Source organism: Synchiropus splendidus, chromosome 9, assembly GCF_027744825.2.
Source record: "Synchiropus splendidus isolate RoL2022-P1 chromosome 9, RoL_Sspl_1.0, whole genome shotgun sequence".
In the NCBI taxonomy this organism is placed as follows: domain Eukaryota; kingdom Metazoa; phylum Chordata; class Actinopteri; order Syngnathiformes; family Callionymidae; genus Synchiropus; species Synchiropus splendidus.
In genome coordinates this window covers 23,140,661-23,167,338 of record NC_071342.1, presented here as the reverse complement: position 1 = coordinate 23,167,338, position 26,678 = coordinate 23,140,661, and the positions used below count along the sequence as shown (strand labels likewise).

The 26,678-nt window shown below is 49.4% G+C and overlaps 1 protein-coding gene across 1 annotated transcript; it reads left to right on the top strand.

Moving 5' to 3' along the window:
- The first annotated feature begins 247 nt into the window (after positions 1 to 247).
- piezo1 (piezo-type mechanosensitive ion channel component 1) lies at positions 248 to 26,656 on the top strand. The gene is made up of 54 exons (XM_053874280.1): positions 248 to 521; positions 8,107 to 8,202; positions 11,023 to 11,188; positions 11,515 to 11,656; positions 13,246 to 13,477; positions 13,543 to 13,756; positions 14,272 to 14,434; positions 14,561 to 14,653; positions 14,739 to 14,811; positions 14,978 to 15,081; positions 15,169 to 15,248; positions 15,331 to 15,511; positions 15,573 to 15,678; positions 15,842 to 16,023; positions 16,094 to 16,242; positions 16,335 to 16,493; positions 16,754 to 16,848; positions 16,909 to 17,075; positions 17,272 to 17,448; positions 17,524 to 17,649; positions 18,066 to 18,266; positions 18,341 to 18,545; positions 18,615 to 18,719; positions 18,804 to 18,960; positions 19,020 to 19,263; positions 19,337 to 19,433; positions 19,555 to 19,720; positions 19,794 to 19,883; positions 19,958 to 20,040; positions 20,108 to 20,176; positions 20,292 to 20,392; positions 20,459 to 20,582; positions 20,643 to 20,717; positions 20,793 to 20,965; positions 21,039 to 21,139; positions 21,200 to 21,367; positions 21,430 to 21,688; positions 21,869 to 22,057; positions 22,130 to 22,318; positions 22,386 to 22,611; positions 22,691 to 22,820; positions 22,987 to 23,134; positions 23,353 to 23,505; positions 23,574 to 23,635; positions 23,694 to 23,852; positions 23,917 to 24,064; positions 24,203 to 24,391; positions 24,457 to 24,549; positions 24,610 to 24,782; positions 24,942 to 25,064; positions 25,125 to 25,204; positions 25,376 to 25,559; positions 25,705 to 25,846; positions 26,012 to 26,656. Exons 1-54 carry the CDS (start codon positions 458 to 460, stop codon positions 26,132 to 26,134), a joined length of 7,698 nt encoding a protein of 2,565 aa, XP_053730255.1. The 5' UTR covers positions 248 to 457; the 3' UTR covers positions 26,135 to 26,656.
- The last annotated feature ends 22 nt before the right edge of the window (positions 26,657 to 26,678 follow it).

Genomic DNA, 26,678 nt, shown 5'->3' with positions numbered 1-26,678 from the left:
CTCCGGTCTCACACAGCCAGGTGTTTTCATATTTCTCGTCGATTTTAGTTGGACATAAAGTGCAGAGAATATAGTTTCCTGATGTTTTAATAGTTCACCTCTTTGGCGTGTGTGACTTGCGTCAGAGAACAGCAGCCCGGTGGCAGTTTCGCTCTGTGTGTGTGTGTGAGCGCGCGCCCGCGTGTGTGTGGCAGGGAGGTGACCAGTACCATGAACGCCCTTCTGTCTGTCTGTGAATCACATTTTCCAGCGAGGCGGTTCAGGGCCCCTCAGACACACACACACACACACTCTCCCTCTCACACGCCCGCGCGCCGCCTCAGTCGGCCCCTCGGTCCGTGGACTTCCAGAAGAACTTGTTTGGGAAAGTTACCCGCGACTTCTTCGCTGGAAGTTGTGGCGCTATGGGTTTTTATCTGGCCGCTGGTTATTGATCCTGGTGGAGTATCGATCGGAGATGGACCTCCAGGTGGTGGTGTGGCTGCTCTACTGCCTGCTGCTGCCCACCCTGCTGATCACAGGTAACTCACCTTCCGCACACGTGACACACACACATCTGGAGGGGAAGAGTGGCTCTGTCGCCCACCGAACTGTGTTTTATCCAAGAGTCAGGAACTCGTTCTAACTTCCTTCTGGAGCGCGGACCTGCCGTGACGGTGGAATCCGGGCTGAGCGGAACTCATTGCTACACACAAACATTTCTCCCAACTCCTCAAAACATTTTTTACGAGATCTAACAAATGTAAATGAAGCGCGTGACTCTGAAATGTTAAAACTTGAAGTATCGTTAGCTACGTGGCTAATGCAGCTGTATTCGCTTATTGACGCTTATCAAATAATTCAACTGCTGATGCAGTGACTCACGTTTGTTCAGTTTGTGTAAACGTATCATTATATAAGCACAACAACTCAAAACCTTAGAGCGTTTTCAACAGTTGTATTGATATTGAAAAGTGGAGCCCAGCTTCAGTGGTAGAAACGTCCTCTGTGACAGTTCTGATTTGATGTTCTTTTCCTTCATCCATCTTCATCCACCCTTCTGTTATCAGTGATGTTGAGTAGGTTCCAGGTCCCTCAGTCCTGGTGGCTGTGTGGCACCCAGGAGCATCAGGCTGAGGAGGAATGGATGAATAGCTGACAAGTTGTGGGGTGAAGAAAGTATCCCTCTGGCTGTGCAGGGAAGATACACACTTCTTAAACTATAACTTTTTTTTTACACTTGTTGTCACACACACAGATTCTTTGCAACAAACTGTGTCAAGATATTTTTTGTCAAAACCGAGTTCTCCTTGAATAAACAGCATTTGTTTTTAGTTCCATCCTCACAAGTGGAAGGTTGTTGGTCCAAGTCTGGCGTACGTCGTCTCCGAGAGTTTCTGTGTCTGCCAGGTGGAGGCTTCTCCAGAATCTCAACATTTTTTTATTCTTTTCGGTGGAATAATGATTTCAGTGAATAAAGGCAAACACACTAAAATAAAATAAAAAACATCAACAGAAATATGCTATTTAATTAAAATTAACTTTGGCTCTGAGAAAAACAAATAATAAGAAATTAGTAAATAAAGATAAAGAAATATACACACAAACATACATACACCTATATGTATAGAATAAGAATAATGATAGGCAGATGGAAATAGGCAGATGTTGAGATCGTTCAGTTACTTGTGACGTTTCACGTAAATTCTTCTGATTTAGTACCTGAGTACTAGGGCAAGAGTTAATAATAAGAGAAAAATATTTTCTCTGTTTGTCATTGTATCTTTCACATCGGTTGATAAGTCTGAATGAAAGACTTTCATAGGCAGCTACAATTCCCAGTGTGGAAAATCACAACTTCAATGATGGTAATTGTTTTTCTTTCCATTGAGAAACAATGAGTTTCCTCCCCAGTGTTAAGGAAGTTTGCACCCCCGCGCCAGCGATGTTGGGGGAGCCTCTAGTGGTTGTGGATCACCTAATACAAATAGACGAGGGCAAAATGGAAAGTCTGCTTTCATGACTAATGATGTTTTGGTAAATAGACGTCCAAAATTTCTGGCTAACTGGGCAGGACCTCAACATGTGAGTCAAAGTGCTGGGTTCTTCTAGAATGTAGAAGAATGCGTCACACTCTCTGGTACTAGGTCTTAGTGCAAACTAGTCTGAGCTAACCCCTCTGCTGGTTTGTGTCCAGACATTGGCCCTTATTACGAGTTCAGCTAATAGCAGCCAACATTTCGCTTGATTCCATGGACGCATCAGTGTCAGAAACATGACAGCAGCATTAATATGACCCTGTGACCTCGAGGGGAGAGCAAAAACAGGTTGTTAAAGCAACAAAAGCTGTTTGTTGTTGTGCAGCTTCTGATCCTGCACAATGGTTGAGAAACACCACAGTGTTTAGAGAGTGAATCACTGGTGGCGCCCGCCATGATGGAAGTCGACCAGAATCCTTTTACAGTCATTGGAGTCTTGACTAAACACCTCGCTGGACAGAACGCAACGCTTCAATAAGCAGACGTGAAACCAGGTCAAGCTCCAAGACGACTTAACTCCTGCCACAGTCTGTGAAAAAAGGGGAGCAAAGTGTTGTGGTGGAATCCTACTGCGGTCTGTGCCAGCATCTACAGCAACATTAGCTCCCTCCTGCTAACCGTGAAGGCATTTAATTGTTGAGTAACACCTGAAAAACCAGAATGGAACATTTGTAGCTTTTCACTGCGCGAAGGAGGAATGTGCCGTGAAACGGTCGGTGGAGGTTTTTCCTCTCTGGCTCCGCTCCACACTCAGAAGTGTGTGGATGCAGTGCCAGATAGTTTCCATGAGTTCGCCTAATGACTTCAAGCTGCGTCTCTGATTGACTCTTCTCTCTGACTGAACCACAGAAGCTTTGTTTGAAGGATTCTGATGGAAACTTCCATGTTCGTCTCCGGACAGGAAGTCAGCAGCCGGGACGTTTCCTGTCTATTGTTAGCACGAATAACGAACGTGTCGGAGGAAGTGAAAGATGCTATTAAAGTGAGGAAGCGATCGACGCACGACCAGCACACAGAACTGCAGTGGAGGACCAAGAGCGCACGGCTGGCTGACAGAAGGGTTGCAGGTTCAATGCCAGTTGTCAGGGGTAAAGCCTTGGCCATGGCACTAAATCCTGTACTGCTGTTTGGCATCAAAAGAAACGTCAGTTTTCTGTATAAGCATCTGTGTGTTCAGTAGTGACTTCAGTCGAAACGTGGATGTTCAGTAGAAACATTGGTGTTTGGTGTAAACATCAGTGATTCCCGGAACTGTCTTAAAAGATCGGTGCTGTGATTTCAGTCATTGAGTTTCATTTCCTCTCAGCAAGGATTCCTTGATGCTCAGCAGCAGCTCAACAAGTCGCCTGAAAACAGTGATCGTAACAAGCAGAGCTGAAGTGAAACGTGGGTTTTGCTGGCCAGGATGTTATTGGTGATGTTGTGGTCATGTGACCTGTGGAGCAGGCTTGTTGTCAGCTTTCTTACACTCATTCTGTGCTTGACTGTGTGGAGGAAGTGTGCGGCTCTGACGAGTGCATTCCTCAGAGTTGACATCATCTGCCAAGGGACCTCGTCTTTGCTCTGTCCTCTTGCTGAGAGCCAAGTTTGTGTGACGTCATAACCCTGCACGTGTCTGAAGTGGACTGTGATGAAGACTGAAGTCGGGTTTAGGATACCTAGTTTCAAGCAGGGGTCTCCCGCACCTTCTCTGTGAAGGCTCCACTGTGGTCTCCCGATGGAGTCTCAACCTTCCTCTGAGGTTCTAGAGCAATACTGTGTATGTGTGGCACGGAGGTCTAGACCAGACGCGTGATGGTCCCTGAGAGCTTCTGCAGGACATCATGGAGAGGAACCAGGCGCTGAAGAGAGGCTGACGAGAATCAGCGGCAGGTTCTGTGTTCGTGACCCAACATGTTGTGGTGCCGCCCTTCATAAACTGGCAGCAGTTATTCTCCAGCTCCTTGGGTCTTCTCACTCTGTCCTTGGCTCCATTGAACGGGAATATTCGGCGCTGGAGACATTAGCCACGCTCCACTCGACAGCTTTATTGGCCACTCCAGAGCGAGTAGGGCCAAGTTGTGGTAAACAAAGGTCCGCAATATTTGATGTTCATGACTGAAGTGGCAGTGCCAGTTTTGGGTCTGTTGGCTGGGTCACGTCGATGTCACTTCTTTGCTGAGCTTGATCACAGCTGCTAGGTTGTTGGTTTATTACAGGGATCAGCACTCAGTGTTCCATCTGTGGTCATATGGAGCTGTACCTACCTGTAGTTTGTCTTCTTACTGTCGACTGACACTGGGTTTGTGAGTTGGAAGGTGAACATGAAGAGGACCAACTCGCTCATGTGGACTCGTCCTGACCCACATCAGTGCAGAGGCAGGTCACAGTACATTTAATCCTCCTGCTACGGTGTGCCTCATTCCCAAAACGGAGCGGTTGTAGGTTTTCCCCGTAATTATTTTTTCCTCTCGCGAGCCACAACAGTCGAGTCCCCTGCGCGTCCGTGTGGGGTGAGACGGGGGGATCAGTGCTGCCTGCATCATGTTTCCTGGACTGAGGCCCAACTGCAAATAAGAAATGTTTAACATTCGGCGGGCGTCATGCCAGTCCGGGCGGATCGTCCTGCTGCATGAAGCGAAACACGATACGCTTCAGCTCCAGGATCCTCCTCAAGACGATTGTTTGAAGCCACATAATGGAGCGAAAACACAGTCAGTGCACTGTACTGCCGCAAAAAACGCTGGACAAAAACTTCAGAAGTAAATGTGACTCAAGAGAAAAAGTTGCTGGATGTTTGTTACTCATGTAACTCTGTTGAGATGCGAGGACGAGTCTCACACATCATAGACAAATACCAAGCGTGTGTGTGAGTGAGAGGAGGAGGGGGAACAGATGGGTTAACAATCAGTCTGAGCATAGAAGGGGATCCCAGGTTCTTCTGTCTCCTTGTCACATTGAGCACTGAAGACATGCCACTGCCCGTTGTCTCGCCAGCTTGTTGGAGGGTTCAAGGCCGTGTCTCCAAACTCAGGAGGAGTATCAACCTATAGAACCTGTCGTGACCATCAAAGTCACCATCGAGTCAGCCTCCTGCAGAGTGGTCCAGGTCTCTTTACTGAGAAGTTCTGAGGAAGTCAATGTACCTGTAGAGATGGTTACAGTGAGTGAAGCAGCAGCAGGAGACTGGACCTGGAGCAGAGCTAATTGTGATGGTGATGGTGAAACAAACATCGGAGTTGAGCTGATGATGAAATGCAGACAGTAGATGGAACTGTGAGGACCAACTCAAGTGAAATCCATGTGAAGTCCACCATTCACAGCTGTCACCAGATGTAGCAGCACAAGCTCTTACAGCTCTGCTGTAAACGCTGTAATTAAAGCCTTTCTATTTCTGTCCCTGCAATTCTAGAACACCACTAGTGGGATTGTCAGATTTGAGGTGCAGAAGTCCACAACTCTCTGAGAGACAGAGACAGAGAGACTCTATGTGTTTTTTGTGCAAAACCTCACGCACGTGTGTGTTTGATTTTCTGGTCTTTTCTGGTTGATATTAATGTGTGTGTTGTTCATGTGGGACTCTGGACAGTTCATGTTCATATGTGTGTAGTTAAGTCTGAACAAACATTTTCTAGATTGACTTTTAAAAAGCAAATGTCTGGTGTTGGGTTTGCTTGCCTGATCTCACATAACTCTTCAGATCTTGCAGTGCTGAGGGAATGAAAGTGACTCTTCTCCTCGACCTCACAGCTCTCTGTAGTCATGAGGGAAGCAGCAACATTCTATTGGAGGGCTGGTGTGAATGGCTGCGCATGACCTGTGCTGATGCCGTTCCTCACCAGACCTCAGAACTTCACAGCCTCCTGCTGTGAGAGAAGCTGGGCTACAGATAGACCACCAGATCGTTCTCAGCGTCTGATCATCATCCAGTGCTGCCCAGAAGGCTGATGTCTCACACAAGGACGGTCAGACCTCCGTCCACGTCCTGCCCAGCTCTGACCCAATTTCAATACCCATCAACAGAGTGTGGTAGTTGTCATGTGGGAGCTGAGCTCACGTGCGAAAACACGACGGAGATGTGAAGAATGAAAGGAGAAGAAAACAAACACCTACTGCACCTCTGAACATGGTGGTTGTGTCTTATCATCTGTGCACACAGACAGCAGTTTGGGTGTGTGTGTGTGTGTGTGTCTGTGACCACATGAACAGGGCGGAGCGCTCATTGCTCTCTTCTGTCTGATATAGTACTTTGCTCGTGTCCCATTTCTCACCCTAACTCTTGTTTTTGACCCTAACACTGGGTTTTGCCTCTTCATGTGCAAGTGTAGTGTGTCCCAATCCTCCTCAGAGCGAGGGCACTCGCCACTTGAAATGATCCCTTCAAACCCAGGGAGCTCCGGAGCTGACTTGAAACCAAGTGGCAACATGAAGTGTGGATAGATTTCCAGGAAGTACTTTATTTCAAAACAATGTTGGATAGGACAACAGGGACATGTTAGTAGCCAGGACGACTCTTCCGTGTGTTGACTTACTCTGGTATCACACGTTAGCGAGCCAAATGCTCCACGTGTCCCACAACATGAACAATACAACATGGATGAACAACAGTATTTGTGTTTAGTTTGATTATAACTCAGCTCTCCCTGCATGATCAGTCCAGACTCTTGGTTACACAATCATGTGCAGCAAACTGCTCAGATTTTACAGTGACGTGTACAGGGAGGAGAAGAAGTGAAAGAGGAAGTTGAAAATGGTAGTTACAGCGATTGATGAGTCATGAGCTGACTGCTACTCTGAGGGATCTGATGGACCCACAAAGAGTTTTTTTTTGCTTCTAATATACTTCCATGGTGCTGCCTCACTGATCTGCCATGTTGGCCTTCCACGAACTTTAGACCCAGCAGATTGACAGACCGATGAAGACTCTCATGAACGACCTCTCACGACTTTACAACCGTGCAAGCAGTGAAGCAACATGTACACCTTTGCCTGACAGATGATGTCAGCAGAGGGAGACACAATAGCTCCATTGTTTCATGGTGTGTGTGCAACTCTGACAGGCAGAAGTGATGAGTCATGAGTTGCTCTGCTCTGCTCTCTCTTCCTCTTCATCTGGCCGTTTCTCACGATCTTGAAGTGCATGTCACCCCATCATCCTTTCATCACATCTGAGTTGTACTTGGCGCTGCATTTGGTTTGGGGCGCTCCCTATTTTCAAACGGAGATAGAACAAGGTCCACCCAGAAGCACAACAGTTCTCCTGCAGGTGCCTCATGTCTTTAATTTATCTCTTCATTGACCTCTTCCTGGTTCATCTACAGCTGATGCTCTGGTCTTGTGATCACAAGGGCAGAGACAGCAAACATTCTGATGGATCAGGAACCTCATGTGCGGAGGATGTGTGGAGTTGAACTTGTAGCCTACCAGCATGGGGAAAGTGATGTGGGAAGTGGTGGAAAAATGGCTGAACCTGCACGAGTGTTTCAGCTACAAGTTTCCACCTCTCTCAGTTGGTGTGTGTACTAAACTGCTCACTTTCTGCTGGTGGAATTGCCGAGCGTTAGCAGGTGATGTGGAGCCACAAGATGTTTCTGGAGAGGAGCTCTTTAGCTGGACCAAATCATTCAAGAATGAGTCAGAGTGTGAGAGAGACAATGTCATGCAGCTTGCTTGGGGTCCAGAATCCACTACACATCCAACTACACCAGTGAGCGTCTCGCCTAGCTCTCTTATTCTGCAGCTCATCCACTTCATCCTTGTTAACTCTGCTCACTGCTGCAACATCCTGAAGTTGAGCGGCAGGAACACACTCTTTGATACTGTTCTTAACCATGGAGTTTAAGAGAAACACAAGTTAGAGATGTGACCTATCACATTTAATGTGCATCTCACAGCATTAAGGTTAGAGGTTCAAACACAGCTGTGGTGAGTTTATGTCATCTCCCCAAGTTATGGTGGTTTCCTCTAAGCACTTTGGTTTCCTTCCACAGGCTGAGGTAGAAGGTGTGTGTGTTCGTCACGAGTGAGCAGATAAATATTCAAGATTCATCAGACCTTAATATTGAAGGGTTAATATAGTTGTGTCTAACCAAATTCTTGTGTTCTCCAGCATGCTTGCTCCGCTACAACGTGCTGTCGCTGGTCTACTTCCTGTACCTGTTGCTGTTGCCATGGTTCCTGTGTCCAAACAAACACACCATCCGAGGTGAGTCTTCATGCCGAGTCATGTCTGTATTTACTGATTCAGACCAGCCAGACAAACTCTGCTTTCATGCATGCAATAAAGCTGGCAGAGCAGTCTGTCAGACACCAGCGGCTTCTACCAGAGACGTGAAACATTGAGTTTCTCTTAGTTCTCTTAGACACTTAGTTCACTGTTCTATTGAAACATCAACAAATCATGATGTTGGAGATAAACTCCACTAAGTGTCATTATAAAACAGTTTCCAGAGACTGTAGTGTCCAACACATGGAATAGAATGAAAATGTATTTATCGTGATAATTATCGTTATCGCTGAAATGACAACATTTATCGTGACTTTTTATCTCCATATCGCCTGTGTCATGAGATGTTCAATGAATGTTCATGACTGTTCAATGAACTTGTACTCAACTGAGCAACAGGTGATGTGACATCAACTGGTGGATCAGCACATTGAGACTTAATCCTCTACAATATCTAGTTCAGAGTCAGCCAGACCACTAACTCGGATTTCAGTACTATAATCACAATGGCCACCTGAGGTCAGTGAGGTCAGTGGGAGGTCACTGTTGGAATGAGCAGGGATGTGAAAGGCTGAACCTCAGGAATGTTCCGTTGGAGAGTTGATCTTTCACACTCAGAGGTGAGGGTGTCGAGCACACAAGTCTGGAACTCTAGATGTGTGATGCGTTCTCCTGCCGGACTGTTGTGGCCACATCACTCTGGGCGGTCCAGGGTGTAAGATGATAAGATGCAGAGGCCAGCGGGGGTCAGAGCGCGTGATGGATGTTTCTGAGAGACGTGCAAACACGTTGAAATGCAGCCAGCTGGACAGACTTTTCAGCATAGCTATTTTAAATCCCCTCTCAGTCGGAGGGGAGGGGGTGCTAGACCCTGCGCCTGGTCTGACAGAACTCTTCATCACAGGCTTGTCACAACTGTGACATCAGTCCCACTGTTCTGGCTAGTCAGCAGAATTTCAAATGTCATGTGACCCCCCCACCCCACAATAACAAAACATTAATAACAGTCTGCAGGAGAGGAGGAGTGATCCTGGTCAGGCTGCAGAGCTTCTGTTTTGCATTTTTTCGGGAGGTCAGATGGGACGGGTGAGTCAGGGGAAGAGGTGGAGACGCATGCTGCTTTCTGGGGATCCAGCACATTCACTAAACAGCTTAATTCCTCCTGGTTTGCCAATGATAGACAACATGATCAGTGGACCAGGCTGGATCAAGCACAAGAAACCAGTTAAGTGGGGCAGAGAATGAGGCTCTGTCGAGGCTTTGAACTCTGAAGGTTCAGAAAATGGACGCAGAGTTTGCCACTAAACCGTCATGACTGACCTTGGGACGGATCAGGAGCTGATGAATGTACGAATGTCACATCTGTCTGTTGAGACCAGGATCATCATCAGCAGGTATCAGACGAAGAGTGGTGCTCCACCTCCTGACAGCTCAGGTCCTAGCACCCTCAGGGCATTGAGTGACGACTCGTAGACTTTATATGTGCGTCTGCTGGTTTACTGTCCGACCACAGAGGGGGAACCAGTGTTTATGTGTCTGCGAGAGCTTCTGACTGCTGCTGACGCAGCCACCTAGCCAGAGGCTGCCACTCCGCTCCGACTGTTCAGGTAGAGAACTGTTCAGTATGTGTCTGCACAGGCACCTTCAGAGGGTAACAACAGCTTTAATATATGGCTCTCCTGAGCAAGCAAAAACAGAATGAATGGCCATATCCGAAGTGAAAAGCAATATTTTAACAGCAAAACAATTGAAATACATTAAATAATACCCAACAGACAGAGCCAACAAATAATTCCTATTGTTTTCATTCTGCTCTTAGAGAAAAAACGAATTAAACAGTTATTGCCTCAACTGTTTATAAATGTGAATAGAATGATCTTGATCTAAGCCCTATGATGTTGAGGCAATCTTGCCACACCGACATCTTTTTGTGTTCAGTCCCCACCATTTTGTCCCCCCTGCTGTTCTTCGGTATGACAGTGTGACTGGTAGCTTTCATCTCTGAGGCACGGACCGCCCTTATGTGCACACATGAACTCATCAGGCAAATTAAAACAAATATATGGAGGTTGTTCTGTATGAGTGCATATATATATATATATATATATATATATATATATATATATATATATATATATATATATATATATATATATATATATATATATATATATATATATAGATGTCGGTGTGGCAAGATTGCCTCAACATCATAGGGCTTAGATCAAGAGTCATAAAACCTGGGTGACAAGGTAGTGAGGAAATGGTCGTCTTTTACGTGGTCCACTGACATGCACGTCTGTAATTTACTGCTGTACATTGCTATACATGAAATGAATAAATACATGTGCATCAGATAAAATGTATGCGTCAGCGAACCAATCACGTGAGAGTGGTGGTGTTTGGTATGATTCCATGCCTTGTTAATCTGAATGTGAGCTGTCCTCTTCCACTGCGTAATGGTGATGTCAAAGCCTCGCTCTGTGCTGCTCCCTACAGTTGTGGAGGATGTACTGCACCAACACTTCACCAATGAAACTGATTTATTGTTGTGATCTGGGTTATCTTTGTCGGCTGACAAAAAAAGACTTTGCTGGCCGCATGTGGCCCACAGGCCACCTGCTGAATAGCCCTGATTTAGAGATGGTCAGATGAAGGTGTCACCTCATCAAACCTGCCAAAAAGTCCACAGTTGGTTAAGTCTGTGCCTCATGATTTTACTTCCTCTCTATGTGGTCGCTCCTAGTATTGTCACTCAGTGAATGACCCCATGATTGTGTACTGGTTCTTGCCGTGTAGGACCCACCGGCCGCTTCATCAGAGCCCTGTTCTGCACCAGCCTGCTCTTCATCCTGGCCCACATCTGCTTCCAGACGGTCCTGTACACCTACCCTCCCCTCAACATAGCCATCGGTGGCAACTGCTCCCAGTGGGATACCATCACCCGACACATTGGACTGTCCAGGTGAGGCCAGGCTGCTGGATCTCCCTTGAACCACGTCTAGAACCTGCTGCTTGTTAGAGAGATCCATGTCAGTCAGGATTCTTCACTGAAGACTAAAGTGTAGAGCTGAGGTTCACTGTTCGCGAGCAGCAGTTGGAGTTAGGTTCCTTGAACACACCAGCCAGTTAAATAATGAGTAATATGTTTAAGCTCTTGTGTAAATACTCAAATCTTGAGTTCATCAACATGAGTGTCTGAACAGATGGTCATGGAGCTGCAGGTCTGAACCCGTAAGAAATTGTTGAGGAAGATTGGCTTCGCTTGACTGGTGTGTGTGTTCTCCGCAGGCTCCCCTTGGATGATCCATGGAGTGTGGTGCGTCTCCTGTGCCCGGACGTGGGTGTGTGTGTGGTTGCCTTGGCGACCATGGTGCTATGCTGCCGGTTGGTGAGGAACAGAGAAATGCTGGCTGCAGCCAACATCACATCAGTGAGTTCTATCCCACAACATTCCTGAACAGATCAAAGATCAGCTGACTCCCTCCACTGAAATCCTCTGTGATGTAAACAGCTCCTGTTGTCCCTCATGTGGAGCTCAGCAGACATCTGCATTGAGAACAGAAACAACTGGCGAGCGTGAGCGGCAGTGAAGCTGTCATGTTCGGATCTTCCTCTGATTTAGTGCAGGCTTAAACCTGCAGCCGATTTGTGGAGCTGCTTCAGAGCCCTGGACTACACACTCTGAAGGGTCATAAAATAAGTGAGGGAACATTGGTGGTGATTCAGAGCAGGTGTCAGACTTGATTGTTCCATGTGTAAACATGGCCTGTCAGAGGAGAGTGGTCCAGGTACATATGAGATAGTTGGACTGCAGATGTTGCTGAAATAGCCTTTAGCCCAGATGACCCCAAAGATCCAGAGGAAAGAGTGGTGAGAGTGGTCGTGAGTCATGTGATCATTGAGAATGTCAGTCTTCAGCTGGTGTGGTCAGTGTTAGCTTTGATAAGTCGTGACAAGGGTAGCATGCAAGAGGCCTTCGCCGAGCGTCAGGGCCTCCTGATCTGTCTGCAGAAACAGTCTCTGAAGATGCCTGAAAGGCTATTAATAGACCAAACCACGCTGAAGGATGGCACATTAGACACCTGTCAGTGTGACAGTGAGGTATTCTGACCTCTGACCTGCTGTGGCTCCACCCACCTCTGCTCAATTGGTGTGAGATTTATTTACGGCTGACTGGAGAAGCTTTGCTATGACAGGATGTGACCTCATCTCAGAGTGTGTACAGGTGACCCCTGCGATGACCTCTGTGACGTTTCCTGAAGGCAGTTTGATCAAAGGAACTCTGACTCAGAAGCAGAGTTGTGAAGCTGGGATATTAATTTCTCACTACCGGCAGAGCTTCCTGTGAGTAGATGCTCTCTCAACACCGACAACAGCGCCCCCTAGCCTAAACTGTGTCATACGCCCTTTAAATGAAGTTTATGTTCAGCAATCATGAATCAGTTTGACATTTGCCCAGGCTGTACCAGCTCAGCCCCAGCCCTCAGCCCCAGCCCTGTTCCCTTCTCAACAAGTCGCATATCCTCTGTCAATAAGAAGTCATCACTGCAGTGACAAGTGCTGGTTCAAGGTTTGAGAAGTCACTAGGTGTCTGAATGTCTGTTCCCTAACCATCAGACGTGGATGAAACCTGAGAGGTTCTGAGCCCTAACCGATGTGCTCAACTGTTGACGTTACCATCACAAGCAGAGTGATGTGAGTCATGTGATGACGTGTACAGGCTGAGTGGAAGTAGATGAATGTACTTAGGCCGTGCATGTTGTGACTCTGGACCTGGATGGCCCAACGATCTCACTTGTCTGGACATAGAGTAGAGGTGACACTGGAGGTGACACACTGTTTAGACACAATCATATCTCAAACCATCACTAGCTCCTCTTCAGAGGGGATTTTACTGTTAAATACAAATGTCCTCCAGGCAACTCTGACTGTGATCAGGAGGCACTTGAGAGTACCTGATTGTCTCCTCCACAGATGCTCCTCTGTACTCATTCTTTCAACACTTCATTCTAATCTCAGCTGGAAGACGAGCCTCCTGATAAAACCACAGAAGTGAGCGAGGTTGAAGATAAGGAAGCAGAGGAAGAGGAGCTCTCAGAGGATGAAGACAGATCTTCGCCGTGTGACCCAGAGGAGGACGTTTCCACTGCAACCAAAGCCAAGCAGCTGGCAGAGCGCCTGAAGACGGGAGTCCGAAAAGTCCTGCGAGACCTCGGGAGGATCCTGGCCATTGGCCTGCTGGCTCTGGCTGGTACTATATTCTTGCCGTCCATCACCAGAACCTCTGATTCTGACGTCTCTCACCTCCTCTCTCAGGGATCACGCTGCCCTCCGCCTTCTCGGCCTTCTATTTCCTTCTCTTCATCGGAGTGTGCACATGGTGGGCCTGGCACTTTCCCATCAGCCACCTGGGCTTCAATGCTCTGTGTGTGATGGTTGGCTTCTTCACTGCTGGTCACATGGTGTGTCTGTACCTGTACCAGTGTGAGCTGGGTCAGGCCCTGTTCCCGCCGCAGAGCCTTTGGGCCAGGTGAGATCTGACAACTCGGGATCTCTGTGTAGTTTAATGAACTCCACCTCGACTCAGGACAAACACTGTGCAGTGGTCTTGAAGAGACGTAGGACATTTTAGTTTCTGTCCCTGTGAGACAAGTCGTCACCTGCTTTGTGTGACCACTGTCTGAGAGTTTATTTTCGTGATTCCAGTCGGCTCACGGATGCCTGTGCAGAACCAGCAGGACTGGTCTTCACCACAACTGTTTGTTCTTCCTTGCGGCACACATGGAGAGCAGAGCAAACAGCTCACCGTCATTTGGATATTTAGTATCCAGAGTTTTTGTCTGCTCCTGAGCGAGCAAACATCAGAGGGAGCAACACATCAGAGTAATGTGACCTCACCGCACTTGAGTTTCATGTTTGAACTCTCAATTCTCACTGCCCTCGTGACTTATCATCAGACATCCAGTTCTTCAACAACAGTTCCCCCTGCTTCTTTGAAGGTCTGTCGACTGATCTGTGATGTTTATGTTCCTCTCTACTGTCTAGACTGTTTGGTCTCAAAGACATTGTCAAACCAGGGAACTGTTCTGCACCGTATGAGCTCATCCTGAACACTGAGCATGACTGGCCTGTCTACGTCAATCCAGGAATCCTCTTCCTACTCTACATTACCACCACCACAGTCCTGAAGAGCGGAACACCAGAGAAGGTCTGTGGCGGTCTCTGTGCCAGACGTGTTCAGTAGAAGCATCAATAAACATCAGTGTTCAGTACAACCTTGCAGGACTCATCTGCAGCATGATGATGAACTCTCAGCCGCCCTGTTTATGTCCAGGTTGAGACACAGGAGTCGAGAGGAGATTCTAGGGAGGAGACGGTGGAGTTGAAAATGTGGAACCAACACAGAGATGAAGCTGAAAATACTCAGGTGAGGTTCGATGTTGAGGTGGAGCCTGAAATCACACTCGTGGAAGACAGTGGCAGCAGGTTTTCAACGTGTGTCCTCCCTCCAGCTGATCCTCCTCTCCATGGCAGCAGACGGCAGCAGAGAAGAGACGTGCACTGCAGAGGGTCCCTCAGAGCTGGGTACGGGGATGAAAACAAATGTTTTGGTGATGAAACGTTTGATATACTCAGTGTGTATTCTTCTCTTCATTGTCAGACGATCACCTTCAGATGTTAGGTTATTAACTTCCCTGTTCTGGCAACGTATGTGTCTCTCATAACACTAGTGTGTTTCTGTCCTCTGAAGATGACCGTGGCGCCCCCGGTGGCCAACACAGTGAGAGTCCATTTTTCGTGTTGGGGAAGTTGGTAATGCAGCAGAGCTACGTGTGTGCACTCATCGCCATGATGGTTGGTGGACCGGCTCGATGATTTGAGGTCATGTAGATGTGGTTGTGTGGACGCTGATGGTGAACGCTCCTCATCTGTGTGGTGCAGGTCTGGAGCATCACCTATCACAGCTGGCTGACCTTTGTGCTGCTGCTGTGGGCTTGTCTCATCTGGATCCTGCGGGCCAGGTCTTGCCGGGCCTCTGATGAGGAAGACTTTAAATTGAAATGTTGTTCATGTGTCAACCACCTTCTCTTGTACTGTGTGCAGACGCCACGCGGCCACACTGTGCTCTCCTTTCATCCTCCTGTACGGGCTGGCTCTGTGCTGCTTGCAGTACGTGTGGGCCATGGAGCTGCAGCCGGAACTGCCTACCACCGTGGGAACCATGAGCCTGCGGCAGCTGGGCTTGGACCGGGCTCAGTACCCATGTCTGAGACTAGGCGCTCTGGTGAGATAATGAATGTTCTGTGTTTTTCGGTGTCTAACAAATGACTCTTCTGCGTCTCCAGATTCTCTTCACACTGACCTTCTGGCTGCTGGTGCGGCAGTCGGTGAAGGACAACTTCAGCAGGAGGAAGAAGATGAGCGCTCCACTCCAAGAAGTCACCACAGCAGGTGAGCAAGCGCACCTGTGATCCTGGATCTTCAGTCTGAATGTCTTTGTTTTCTTAGTCCTCACCCTACTTGAAGTGCTCCTGATTGTCCCCATAGTTGTTTAGGAGCATGGGAAGCGACTCGAACAGCTAGATACAGTTTAATGCTCTTCCTGTCTGTGCAGAGGCAGCAGCTGGTGGCGAGTCAGTTCTGAAGGTTCTGGGTGGGATGGTGATGAGTACATATGCGAAATACTGGATCTACGTGTGCGGCGGGATGTTCATCATGGTCTCCTTTGCTGGGAAACTAGTGGGGTACAAGATTGTGTACATGCTGCTGTTCCTGCTCTGCCTCTGTCTCTACCAGGTGAGGACGCTGTTTGTCTGGTGCCTGCAGCTTCTTCTTCTCTCTCTGATGTTTCTCTGGGGATCTGCAGGTGTATTACACTCTGTGGAGGCGCCTGCTGAAGATCTTCTGGTGGCTGGTGGTGGCCTACACCATGTTGGTTCTCATCTCCATCTACACCTACCAGTTTGAAGACTTTCCTGGGTACTGGAGGAACTTCACCGGCTTCACAGAGGAGCAGTAGGTCCATCAACCATGAAGCAGGAGACTTGTGGGAGAATGACCTGGCTCTGCCCCTCCCCTCCTGCAACTGATGTATCTCTGCTCCTCAGATTGGCGGCCATCGGTCTGGAGACCTTTGCACTGTCTGAGCTCTTCACCAGCATCGTGATTCCAGGTTTCTTCCTGCTGGCCTGTATCCTGCAGCTGCACTACTTCCACAAGCCCTTCATGAACATAACAGACCTGGAACATGTGACTCCTGTGGTCAGGTAGCTACTCACCTGAGCGCCGCATAGACGACGTGCAGTGACAGTAAAGGAGCTGGACTTGATCTGGAGTGGAAGAGATGCTAATTTTAGTTGGTCCACATGATCACGTGGTGCTGCTCCACAGTAGAGTTCATCTGACATGTGACCTGTGTGAACACCATGACTATGAGAAAACAGTCATGCGTTTGTTGCTCTTCCAGACTCCTGAACACCACTCAGGTTGTCTCGTTCATGAAGATTAAACATTTGTGTCCCATCAGGAAGAAGGCCGAGCCCCCGCCCTCTGCTGTGGATGATCAGGACTATGAAGAAGAAGATCTTGAGACCCATGTGGACGATGGATTTGAGGATGAAGGTAGCATGCTATTATATACGTTTCTGCTTCACCATGAAGACCTGCTCTTGTCCACCTCAGTGGAGCTGACTCAGAGCAAGTGGGGTCTGGTGATGGACAGACTGCTGGTGCTGACTGGACGGTTCTCTGACGTCCTGACCAAGAGTCAGGTGTTCATCTGGAGGCTGCTGGAGCTGCACATCCTCAAGATGGTGGCCTTCTTCTCAGTCTGGGTGGCTCTGGAAGAGGTACTGATAGAGCTTCTGCCTGTAAATGATCTGTCATGAAAGTCTAGTGTTTTGGACGCCCCCTGCTGGTTTTTAGAGAAAACGCATAGCAAAAGTCGTCCTCGGATCTGAGCGCAAGGAACAGGATCTGTAGATAGAAGCTACTCCACTGGTTCCTCAGTGAGAAGTCGTTGAATCCTGAATTTCTTTGTGCCAGCCGTCCGTCATCAACCTGGTGCTGGTGGTCTTCTGGTCACTAGCCATGCCCTACGCTCGCTTCAGGACCATGGCCTCCTGCCTGTCCACCGTCTGGGTGTGTGTCATCATCATGTGCAAGATGCTGTACCAGCTCAGTGTGGTGGACCCCAGAGAGTACTCCAGCAACTGCACTGAGGTGACACAGACACACTTGAGCTCGCTGACTCAGCCGTCTCTTCTCCTGATAAAGTGACTGGTCTTCTCTCCGCAGCCTCTCCTGAACGAGACCAACCTGTTGCCGGACGAGATGAAGAAGTCGATTCTCTACAAGGAGCCGGTGGATCCGGCTCAGTGGTTCGGAATCAGGAAGGATGACACAGTGCTGGGATACATCAAGGTACAGTCTGTTGAGCTCTTCAGGTGAAGGTACATTTGCTGCAAATACATATATTTCTGACACTTGTTGCACCCGAGTGGTTGTTTGTTGACAAACTAACTTCCCTCCACCTGAGATGAGATTCTCCACAGAATGTGCAGGGCAGCCAGGGATTCTCTGTTGCTCCTGTTCCGTAAATGGAACGCAGCTCTATTTGATTAATATATAATATAATATAGTTAATAGGAGGGTAAGAGTAAGGTGGTCCGGTTCTTCAGTCCGTCTTTTCCCAAACAAACAGAACCTATTTTTCCTGAAGAAATTGAAGTTGTAGGTGCGTGTGTGTTGGTTGAATGCTGACATGCAATATTTACATCAAATGCAACTTTTGTTTCACCAGTCTTCTGTCTTTAATGATGAATGTATGTGTTTGTCAGAACCACCTGATGGTGTTGATGCTGCTGGTGTTTGAGGCGACAGTTTACCGACACCAGACACACCATTACCGGCAGCTGCAGCGCTCACCCCCCTCCATCCCAACCCTCTTCCCCTCGGCCACCAGGAAGACCCTGGACCAAGGTCTGCTGTCCTGCCTGAAGTACCTGCTCAACTGCACGTTCCACAAGTTCGGACTAGAGGTAGCAGCACAAGTGGTCGCAGGGAAACCGCGTTCTCCTCTGAATCGTTTTTGCTTGTGTTATGTTATGACCAGATCTGCCTCCTGATGACCGTGAATGTGATCGGTCAGCGGATGAACTTCCCGGTCATTATTCATGGCTGCTGGTTAGTCACCATCCTGGTGAGGCGGCGGCGAGCGGCCATCGCTAAGATCTGGCCCAAATATTGTCTCTTCCTGTCCGTCTTTATGATCTACCAGTACGTCCTGTGTGTGGGGATCCCACCTGCGCTGTGCATTGGTGAGTCTGGAGACCGGGTCCAGAAGAAGAGCGCCATGTCAAACCTGTTATTTCAACTGTGTGTTGCAGACTATCCCTGGCGATGGAACACTCAGATTCTGATGAACTCAGCTCTCATCAAGTGGATCTATCTGCCCGACTTTTTCACCATCCCCAACTCTAGGAACCTCATTGGTCAGTGATAGTGATGACGGTGACAATGATGATGATGATGATAAAGATGATGTTGATGACAATAATGGTGTTTGGTCCTCACAGCGGACTTTGTGCTGCTGATGTGTGCGTCACAGCAGTGGAAGGTGTTTGAGTGTGAGCAGCAGGAGGACTGGCTAGTTTTGGCCGGGGAGAACACGGATGAGCCTGACCCGATGGAAGGTCAACTCTTCAATCCTGCTCCCAACTTCATCAACTGCAGGTGGGTTCTGCGTGCACACACCTGCTCTGCCGATGACACATCGACCTCCTCTTCTCCAGGAGCTACCTGGACATGGTCAAGGTTCTGGTGTTCCGACACCTCTTCTGGTTTGTCCTGGCGGTGGTATTCATCACGGGGGCGACCAGGGTTTCCATATTTGGGCTGGGGTACCTGCTGGCCTGCTTCTTCTTCCTGCTGTTCGGCACCCGGCTGCTGGTGAAGCCGTCCAGAACCCGACTGGCTCTATGGGACTGTCTGATCATCTACAACGTGGCCGTCATCATAGCCAAAAACACCTTATCAGTGAGAGACCAGAGGATCAGGAGACATCTCTAGATGCTCCGCCACTCTTCTGAGGAGTGTTTGTGTGTTTCAGATCCTGGCCTGTGTGTTTGTGTTCGAGATGCAGAAGAGCTTCTGCTGGGTGATCCAGCTGTTCAGTCTGGTCTGCACCGTAAAAGGATACTACGATCGTAAGTTTAGCTTCAACAGAGAAAGACCACGTGAGGTGTGAGTTCAGTCATGACACACACCCTACACGTGTGATTGTCATCATGTGACCGCTGACATCACACCATGCTTCTCTCCTGACAGCCAATGCGGTGAGCGATAAAACCTGTAGCCTCCCGGTGGAGGAGGCCGGAATTATTTGGGATGGCATCTGCTTCCTTTTCCTCCTGCTGCAGAGGAGAGTCTTCCTCAGCTTCTACTTCCTGCACGTCACCACTGAGTTGCAGGCCTTTTCCAAGCAGGCGTCCAGGTGAGAACAGTATGTGTGGTGTGAAAAAGCCAGATTATCCGTGTGCTCTGTCTCACCTTACGACGACTTTCAGAGGATTCATGCTCTTCAAAGCCAGCATGGTGAAGAACATCAAGAGTCACCAACAGGCCGAAAAGAAATCTCTGTCGCAGCTAAAGAGATCGTGAGTGTTGAAGTTTGACAGAGACTTCTCTGTCTGAGGGAGCTGAGTGATCAGGTCCGTCTGTTACCTGATAGGATGCAGAGAATACGAGCGAAGCAACAGAAATACAGGGAAGGACCCAACATCACAGAGGAGCCGGAGGAAGATGCGGCTGCAGGTATGACCTCGTCTGAGGCACAGGCTCTTCTGTGTCTTCTGTTCAAGTTGATGTTCCTCACCCACAGAAAGCAGGACAGAGAAGAAGAGGTTCAGGAAGAAGCAGTGGCACCGGCCATGGCTGGACCATGCTACAGGTACGTAGACTCCCATCTCCAGCTGCAGTGCGACTGACTCATGCCGCTGATGAATGCTGTCCCAGCTGATGAAGGTTTTTAGACTTCTGACCGATGATCCGTGTCTCTGCTTCAGTGCTCCACTCAGGAGAATACTACCTGTTTGAATCCGACAGTGAGGGAGAGGAGGAGCTGCAGGCAGAAGAGCAGAAGCCCCAGAAACTCACAGCTTATCAGGTAAGAGCAAGATGATGATGATGATCAACATCTCGAGCAGCAGTGAGTGATGAAGCAGCGTCTCAGCTGGCATACCAGGCCTGGGTGACCACCGTCAAAACTGCTTTGAGGGAGCGACAGAGACACCAGAGGAGAACTGAGAGGAACCATGACACTCAAGTGCCGGTGGAGGAGGACTGCGCTACCATTGGTGAGATGTCTGTGACGTGAAAAGTCTATCTGAAGCTTACCTGTGTGATGTTGATCGAAGGTTGCGGAGACAATGATGTGTTTGAGGGCCCTCTGATCCAGGACCATGAAGAAGAACCAGAGGAGGAGGTGTCAGGTGGGTAATGATATTGTCTCAGCAAGTCCCAGATGCAGAACTTGGATGGTCATAAGACGGTGTTGTCAATGACAGCTCACGGCGAGATGGTCCAGAGGCTGCTGGACATCCTCCTCTTCCTGTGGGCCATTGTTCTGGCCATGGTGGATGGACTGACCCAGTGGCTGAACCTGCTGACCAAGCAGTACAGAGAGACCTCCACTGTCCTCTGCAACGAGCGCTACTACATCATCCACAAGATTCAGCAGGTGAGTGCACTCCTCTCCTCTGCAGTGACAACAGTGACAGCGACACGCGCTCTGACTGACCTGCCGTCAGCAGCACCAGACCCAAACCGAGTCTAGACCCGACCTGCTGGACAGCGAGAGTCCCACCATGGAGACGCTGCTGGGGGAGACAGACGTAGAAACCTCCACCTATAGGTGAGTGTGTTCATATGACTTCAGCTGGTCTGGTGGGAGCGCTGGAATGCTTCCTTACAGTTACCTGGAGGTGGATCCCCCAAGTGTCCCTGGCCAGTCCACACCCAGGCCCAGACTGCACAGCTCCGACAACCTGACTCTGGACCCAATGCCGGTGCAGCTGATACCTGAACCATCCAGACAAGAGCACCGACACTCCAGGACAGCCAGCGAGCTGCTGGGCGAGCGGTACGGTGTCCAGCAGTGTTGACCTTGTGACCCGGTGTGGACTGTCCTTCTCTCTCCTGCAGCCAATTCTTCGTGGAGGAGCTGGAAGAGAGCAGGGAGTTCTACGACAACCAGAACCGACTCCTCAAGCTGCTCTTCGCGCTCCACAGCCTGCTGGCAGCCAACTCGGAGCTTGTCTGCTACTTCATCATCGTGCTGAACAATGTGGTCAGCGCCTCCGTCATTTCTCTGGTGCTGCCCATCCTGGTCTTCCTCTGGGCCATGTTGGCCGTCCCCCGACCCACAAAGAGGTTCTGGATGACGGCCATTGTCTACACAGAGGTACGTGCAACGTTTTCTCATGTTGGACTAGGATGGCAGGATGTCATGAATCACTCGTGGTGTGTGAGGGATTCATGCAGCAGTCTGGCCATGTTTATGTCTTCTCTTCTGCTGGAAGTAGGAGAACCCATTGATCAAATCCTCTTCAGTGACTGACGCTGATGTCTGTCCTCTTGGAAGGTCATGGTGGTGGTGAAGTATCTCTTCCAGTTTGGATTCTTTCCCTGGAACAGCGCATACGAGATGACCCTCAACGAGGACAAGCCCTTTTTCCCTCCAAGGATTCTGGGTCTGGAGAAGACGGATAACTACATTCGCTATGACCTACTACAGCTGCTGGCTCTGTTCTTCCACAGATCGTTGCTGATGGTGGGACCTCGTGCAGACCCACCTCCGCCGGGTAATGCTCACCATCTAATCTCATCTCTCATTTGTCCCCAGCGCTATGGCCTGTGGGACCACGAGGGCCCGCTGGAGGACCACAGCAACACGGCCAACGGTCAAGAGGAAGCCAAGACGAGTGATGGTGATGGACAGAGGAGGGACAGTCAGGATGAAGAGCGGGCCAGTATGAGGTCCACGTCCACCATGGAGAACATCGAAGTGACTGACACCAACCCAATGGAGAAGGTGCTGACCCCAGTCGTGGTCTTCAACGTCTGAACGTTGTTTGACATCACTTGTGCTTCTCATTCAGGAGGATGGAGAGAGTCCTGGACCCAGTACCAGCTTTGTCCCTGACACTGGACCCCCATCACCACCTACTGACCAGCTTGCTTTGGACCATCTGGTCCACATCTCGGTGCAGGATGATGTTGTGATTCCTCAAAGTGAGGATGGGGAGAAGGTCGTGGAGGTCACACCGAAGAAGAGCAGCCTTGTCCGGCTCCGGAAGAAGATGAAGAAACAGAAGCAGAGAGACGGCAAGTTCGGAAGAGACCAAACATGTTTACAACACACTTCATCTTCACACTCCTTTTTCTCCAACCCTCTCCTCTGCAGCTCCATCCCCAGATCAGATGTCCAACTCCAGCAACGATCCCACAAAGAAGAAGAAAGGTCGGCGGAGGGAGGCAGCCAGTCAGAGGCTGATGGCTGTAGGACAAAAGCTGAAGCACGTCTTCGTCTCTGGGTAAGGAGGCAGGGGCTTGTGTGATGATGATGAGTGTTTGGTGAAGACCGGAGGAAGATGAAGGTGAGGGGGTGAGGGTAGGGATGAAGATGAGGAGGGTGATGAAGGGGAATGAGGAGGTGGATGTGTTGGCAGTGTGTCATTTGGTTCTCCTCCTCCTCCTCAGAGTCCAGAGCGTCTATAGGCCAGCTCAGAGTTTCTTCAGGGACATTCTTCATGCCGAGTATCGAGCTGCCACTGATGTCTACGCTCTGATGTTCCTCACTGACGTGGTGGACTTCATCATCATCGTCTTCGGGTTCTGGGCCTTTGGGGTCAGTGACACTGCAGTAGAGCAACCTCTGTTATTACAGTCTGTACTTGAATTGTAGTCTGTGATTCAATGTAGACCTCCTCAGTGGAGGGCCACCACACCACTCCCTGAGAAAGTGTGTTCCAGTGTCAGTGCAGGAAGGTCTACTGATCCCACTGACGTTTCATGTTACACGTCACTTGTTCAGAGCGCAGCAGTGACCTGTGTCTCCCTCCTCAGAAACACAGCGCTGCAGCCGACATTGCGTCCACATTGTCAGAGGACCAGGTTCCCGAGGCCTTCCTGGTGATGCTCTTGATCCAATTCAGCACCATGATCATCGATAGAGCTCTGTACCTGCGCAAGGCTGTCCTGGGGAAACTCATATTCCAGGTGCGCCTGGCAACTTGAAGAGCTAAGAGTCAGTCTGACGCAAGCTCAGTCTGGTGTCGCCTTTGCAGGTGATTCTGGTGTTTGGTATCCACCTGTGGATGTTCTTCATCCTTCCGGCCGTCACAGAGAGGTGAGTGCTCCCTCTGGTGTCACATGACTAAGGTGACCACTGACTGTCTCTGTCTCAGGAAGTTCAACCAGAACTTTGTGGCTCAGCTCTGGTACTTCGTCAAGTGTATCTACTTTGGCCTGTCAGCGTATCAGATCCGCTGTGGCTACCCGACTCGCATCCTCGGAAACTTCCTCACCAAGAAATACAACCACCTCAACCTCTTCCTCTTCCAGGGGTGCGAGCACAGACGCTCAGAGTGTGTTGCTGCTGCTTAGTGACATGCTTGTGTGTGTACATAGGTTCCGTTTGGTGCCGTTTCTGGTGGAGCTGCGAGCTGTGATGGACTGGGTCTGGACAGACACCACGCTCTCTCTGTCCAACTGGATGTGTGTGGAGGACATCTATGCCAACATCTTCATCATCAAGTGCAGCCGCGAGACAGAGAAGGTGACTGTGGAAGTTGGAGTCGTAGATGTTTTGTGTGTCATCATCACAACTACGGCTGCTCTTGTTCCAGCAGAGATTTGTTGTGCTCACTTCCTGACTTCCTCCACACTACTGAACGTCCCAATCCTCTGCCCTCAGAAATACCCACAGCCGAAAGGACAGAAGAAGAAGAAGATTGTGAAATATGGAATGGGCGGACTCATCATCTTCTTCCTCATCTGCATCATCTGGTTCCCCTTGCTCTTCATCTCACTGGTCAGATCCGTGGTGGGTGTGGTCAACCACCCCATCGATGTCACGGTGACGGTCAAGCTGGGAGGATATGAGGTATCACTGTCTCCCGACTCAAGAGGGGTAGATCTGTCTTGACCTGTGTGTCTGTGTGTGTGCAGCCTCTGTTCACCATGAGTGTGCAGCAACAGTCCATTCAGCCCTTCACAGAGGCAGAGTACGAAAACCTCACCAAGAAGTTTGGAGACAATGCGGTGAGTGTCTCAGCTGTGTGTTTTCATTCTTACTCTCTGTTTACACACGTGTGTTTCCAGGTTGCGATGCAGTTCATCACTCTGTATGGCTACGAGGACATTGTAACGGCCAAGATTGAGGGCAGCTCAGGCTCCGTCTGGAGGATCAGTCCGCCAAGTAGACAGGAAGTGGTGAAAGAACTGCTGAGCAGCCCGGTGGACCTGACGCTGCGTTTGGCCTGGACCTTCCAAAGGTCAGCTGCTCTTCAGTCTCTCAGTGTTTACGGGGTTCAGGGCAACAGTTGATTGTTGGCAGGGTCAGAATGTCCTCACCACAGTTGTGATGCCAGGGGGCGCACCGAAACATCCACATCTCAAGATGAATGAGCTGAAACTTGTCTGGTTCTCTACAGGGACCTGGGCAAAGGCGGGACAGTGGAACACACCTTTGACAAACACTCCATCGACCTGGAGCCGGGGAACCCAGTCCGAGCAGATCTAGCCTCGCTGCTGGTCGGGAACAGCACCAAACCTGTGTAAGTGTCCCTCTGCTGGAGGAGGATCCCTCACAGCCTCATGCCTCATCTCACCCACAGGCTGGTCCCTCATTTGTTCCCCAACTACATCAGAGCACCCAACGGAGCCGAGGCTCGCCCTGTCAGCCAGCTGCTGAATGGTCAGTCACTTCAGAAGTCACGTGTCTATCTCTGGTGGAGGTTTGTCCTCCAGCTTGGGTCATGCTGGTAGCACCAGACATTCCAGGCAACAGACTAGTGCTTCAGGATGAAATGATTGTGTAGCTGCTGACGTGCCAAAGAAGTTGAGCTGAGTTGAATGTCTGTCTCAGGTGAAGACAGGTTCCTGAACCTCACGCTGTCTCTAATGAGCGAGCGCTCACTCAATGCTGCCGGCAACCAGGAGTGGTGGGACATCGCCATCGCCGGCTGCTCCTCGTCCTGCGACGTCCTGCCCATGGTGGTCTTCAACGACAAAGTCAGTCCCCCGAGCCTGGGGTTCCTGGCTGGATACGGGTTAGCAACACACACACGTACACATTTACATTTTGTTCTATTCATGGGTGAGTTAGTGGCTCACTTTGAATTCTCCCACCAACATGACCTTGGTTTTCCTCCAAACGTCAGTCTTGTTATAAGAGGTTCACATCTCTCCCGCCAGGATCATGGGTCTGTACGTGTCGGTAGTTCTGGTCATTGGAAAGTTTGTCCGTGGGTTCTTCAGTGAGATCTCTCACTCCATCATGTTCGAGGAGTTGCCATGTGTGGACCGCATCCTCAAGCTGTGCACCGACATCTTCCTGGTCAGTTCTGTCTGTCATTTGGAAACACTACCTCTGTGAACTGGAAACTGTCTGAGGACGATGTCTGTGGGATCACAATGTATAAATCTAGATTGATTGATGCGTGGATGAATGGACGACTGAGACAAAAGTCTGACCGTTACTATGTCACTCGGCCCCGACCAGGTGCGTGAGACAGGAGAGCTGGAGCTGGAAGAGGAACTCTACTCAAAGCTGATCTTCCTGTATCGATCACCTGAGACGATGATTAAATGGACCCGAGACGTTCACAACCAGGACCGACACTGAGGGACGAGGTTAGCGACAGATGACTGCATTATCCAGCCAAGGAGCAGTGAATGTACAAAGAGATCTCCCCGGTGAAGCGTTGTGACTCTCCTGGACGACCTCTTCAGCACTTGGCTCAAACACTGACGTCGGGACGTGGCCTCAGTCCTGCTGATCACACTGACTGGAGGATCCTGAACATGACAGAGGAGACTCTGTCGTGACTTGGTCGTGTTCGTCTCCCGACGTGGCTGCAGGCGATCATGAAGGGAGGAGAGACAGTGCCATACACACATTTGCAGCATCCACAGACGACGTGTTGTGTGGTCTGAGGGAAGAAAGCAGCCACAGTCTGACATTGAAACTCAAATGTTGTGGCGAGAGCATGAAGACAGCTCATTGTTGTCACACGCTCACACCTCTGTGATGTTCGTCGTCGATTGAAAATTAAGTTATTAATGTTTGGAAACTGGTGATTGTTGATGTTGCACATGATCATGTGATCAAAGACAGTGACAGAAGTCCTTGTCAAAGAGTAATAAAAACAGTCAATATGTTTGACTCT